Source organism: Gavialis gangeticus, unplaced genomic scaffold, assembly GCF_001723915.1.
Source record: "Gavialis gangeticus isolate Ggan-Ray unplaced genomic scaffold, GavGan_comp1, whole genome shotgun sequence".
Taxonomy (NCBI): domain Eukaryota; kingdom Metazoa; phylum Chordata; order Crocodylia; family Gavialidae; genus Gavialis; species Gavialis gangeticus.
In genome coordinates this window covers 56,673,153-56,675,263 of record NW_017729025.1, presented here as the reverse complement: position 1 = coordinate 56,675,263, position 2,111 = coordinate 56,673,153, and the positions used below count along the sequence as shown (strand labels likewise).

Sequence of the window (2,111 nt, the reverse complement as noted above, 5' to 3'; positions counted from 1 at the left end):
CTCCCCCCCCATGAGCCACAGCTTCATCCCGCACCTGCCCAAGCCCCGCTCCCTCCCTCACCATGGGGGGCGTTGATCCCCCCACGCTCCTTCCCTCCTCCCTCTGCTTTCACCACAACAGACTTACCAGTTGGACACAGCTGTATTGGAAATCAGATCTGCTATCAGCCCCCAAAATCTCTATCAGTGCATCCCTATACCTTATTAAGATGAAGGTAGAGGGTTTAGAGCCCACTCGTGTTTGGGTTCAGGTGCCTGTGGAGCACATTCTGTGGCTGGGGTGCCCAGTGGCACCCTTACAATGTTTTAATACCAAGCGCTGTCTTCCAGGTTCCATGAAACACCTCCTCCAGTTTGAGACAGAACGGCAGAGGCATAATGTTTCCTTGATGATTGCTATTGACCTGCTGAAGAGACTCTACTCCACAAGTGTCGCACCCTTTGTACTGCTGAGGACATGGGGATTGCAAACAACAAATGCCCTGTCTCCAGTCAAAGTAAGAAGTCTGACTAGTGAGAACCATACATGGATTCTGAACCAGTTTGTGATGTCACAAAGAGTAGAACTGTTTGGAATTTTTGGATGGAGCCTCTTTGTTGGAAAATATCTGTTTGTCCAAAGTGAGGACTGTCAGGTTGAGGGTGGAATGGAGAGGCTCCAAAATAGCCAGCAGCCCAGTGATTATGGCACTTACCTGAGATGTGTGTGGCCCAGGTTGGAGTGCCTGCTCTTCCTGATTTAGAGCAAGCATTGGAATCCAGATTCCCGTAGCCTTGGTTATAGAGCCAGCTTCTTTCTGGCCCAGTGAGTATTTATACATAGTTTAACAGCTGCAACAGGATAGATGGAAAGAAACTGATGCTGAAGGCCTGGTGAAATACTTTAATTAGTGAGCTGTTCTGGGCTGGCTCAGACTTCTGCACCCTCATGTTTTTATGGTATGGAGTTTGAAAGGCTGTGGGTCCATGAACAGCGCGTGCCCCAGTGGCTGGGGGGGCACGGCTGTGCCGGTGGTGGTGGGAGCCTGGCAGTGGGGAGCTCCTGCAGACACTGCTGGCAGTGTTGGCAGGGGGTGGGGGTGGCAAGTGCTGACCATGGGCCAGCAACCACCTGCAGGCGGCAGCAGCCAAGGGGCGATCAGGGGCCACCTGTGGACAGCGGTGTGGTGAGCGGTGACTGCCTGTAGACACCACCAACAGCGTCAGTGGTGCCTTTTTGCAGGGAATGCACATGCACACGCATGCACCCCTTACGTGTCACCCCTGCATGGGTCTGTTGTGTTGTGGAATGGAAATTAATTTCAGATCTTTGAAATGTTTTTCAAAACAGCTGCTGTTTTCCATCTAGCACCAACAAAGAGCTCCCAGCACTGCCCTGCAAGGGAGGGGTCCTGGGGTCAGGTTCTGGTCCACAGTGGTTTTTCTGTCCCCTGCTTGTAATGTATCTCCATTACAATGTGTAAGCAGCAGTGGGTGAGTTTCTGACCCCATTAGAGGTAAGGGCAAGAGCCACAACCCAAGGCCCTCCCTTTTCCAAGGCAGCATGTCTCTCTGAGTCATACCCCTTCTCTTCTTGGCTTCCTTATGGGCCAGCTTTGAGTGGGATTGGAGAGTGCCCATTGCTGGGTGGTTGGTTAGAGCATTACACTGAGAAGTGGGTTTTCTTTGAAGGTATTTGGTAGTTGGTCCCAGGCTGAACAGACACTTTAGAATAAGCATCCAGGGCTCTGTGGATGCCTTCGGTGGGTACTAAAAGGAACACTTGCTGCTTCACTACTCTGTGCTGATGTGCCTTCTTGTTTTCATATGGTCTTATCTGAATAGAGAGAAGACAGGGCAAGCATGAAAAGCCTTTCTTGCTGGGGCAACCCTGGGTTCAGGGTGCTTGCTACAGAAGGGGTACTTCATCTGGCTTTTGCCAACTTTCCTAGATAGCCTAGATAATTAGATTGTGCTTAATTGCTTTGTCTCCTTGTCCCTCAGTGGTGACGGAATCTTACTTAGTTTGGTAAAAGTGAGGAGAATGCAGCTGTTTTCTCTGTCTTTTCTAAATGTAATTGTTCATCAATTTACAAGTGATTTTTTTTTTTTTTCTTTCCCACACTAGGAGC

The 2,111-nt window shown here is 49.9% G+C and overlaps 1 protein-coding gene across 1 annotated transcript in view; it reads left to right on the top strand.

The window, feature by feature from the left end:
* COQ6 (coenzyme Q6, monooxygenase) overlaps positions 1-2,111 on the top strand; it is a 33,542-nt gene that overhangs the window by 31,172 nt on the left and 259 nt on the right. Inside the window, exon 11 of the mRNA XM_019518843.1 lies at positions 331-497. Coding sequence (XP_019374388.1) covers positions 331-497 — 167 coding nt within the window. The remainder of the gene's footprint in view (positions 1-330; positions 498-2,111) is intronic.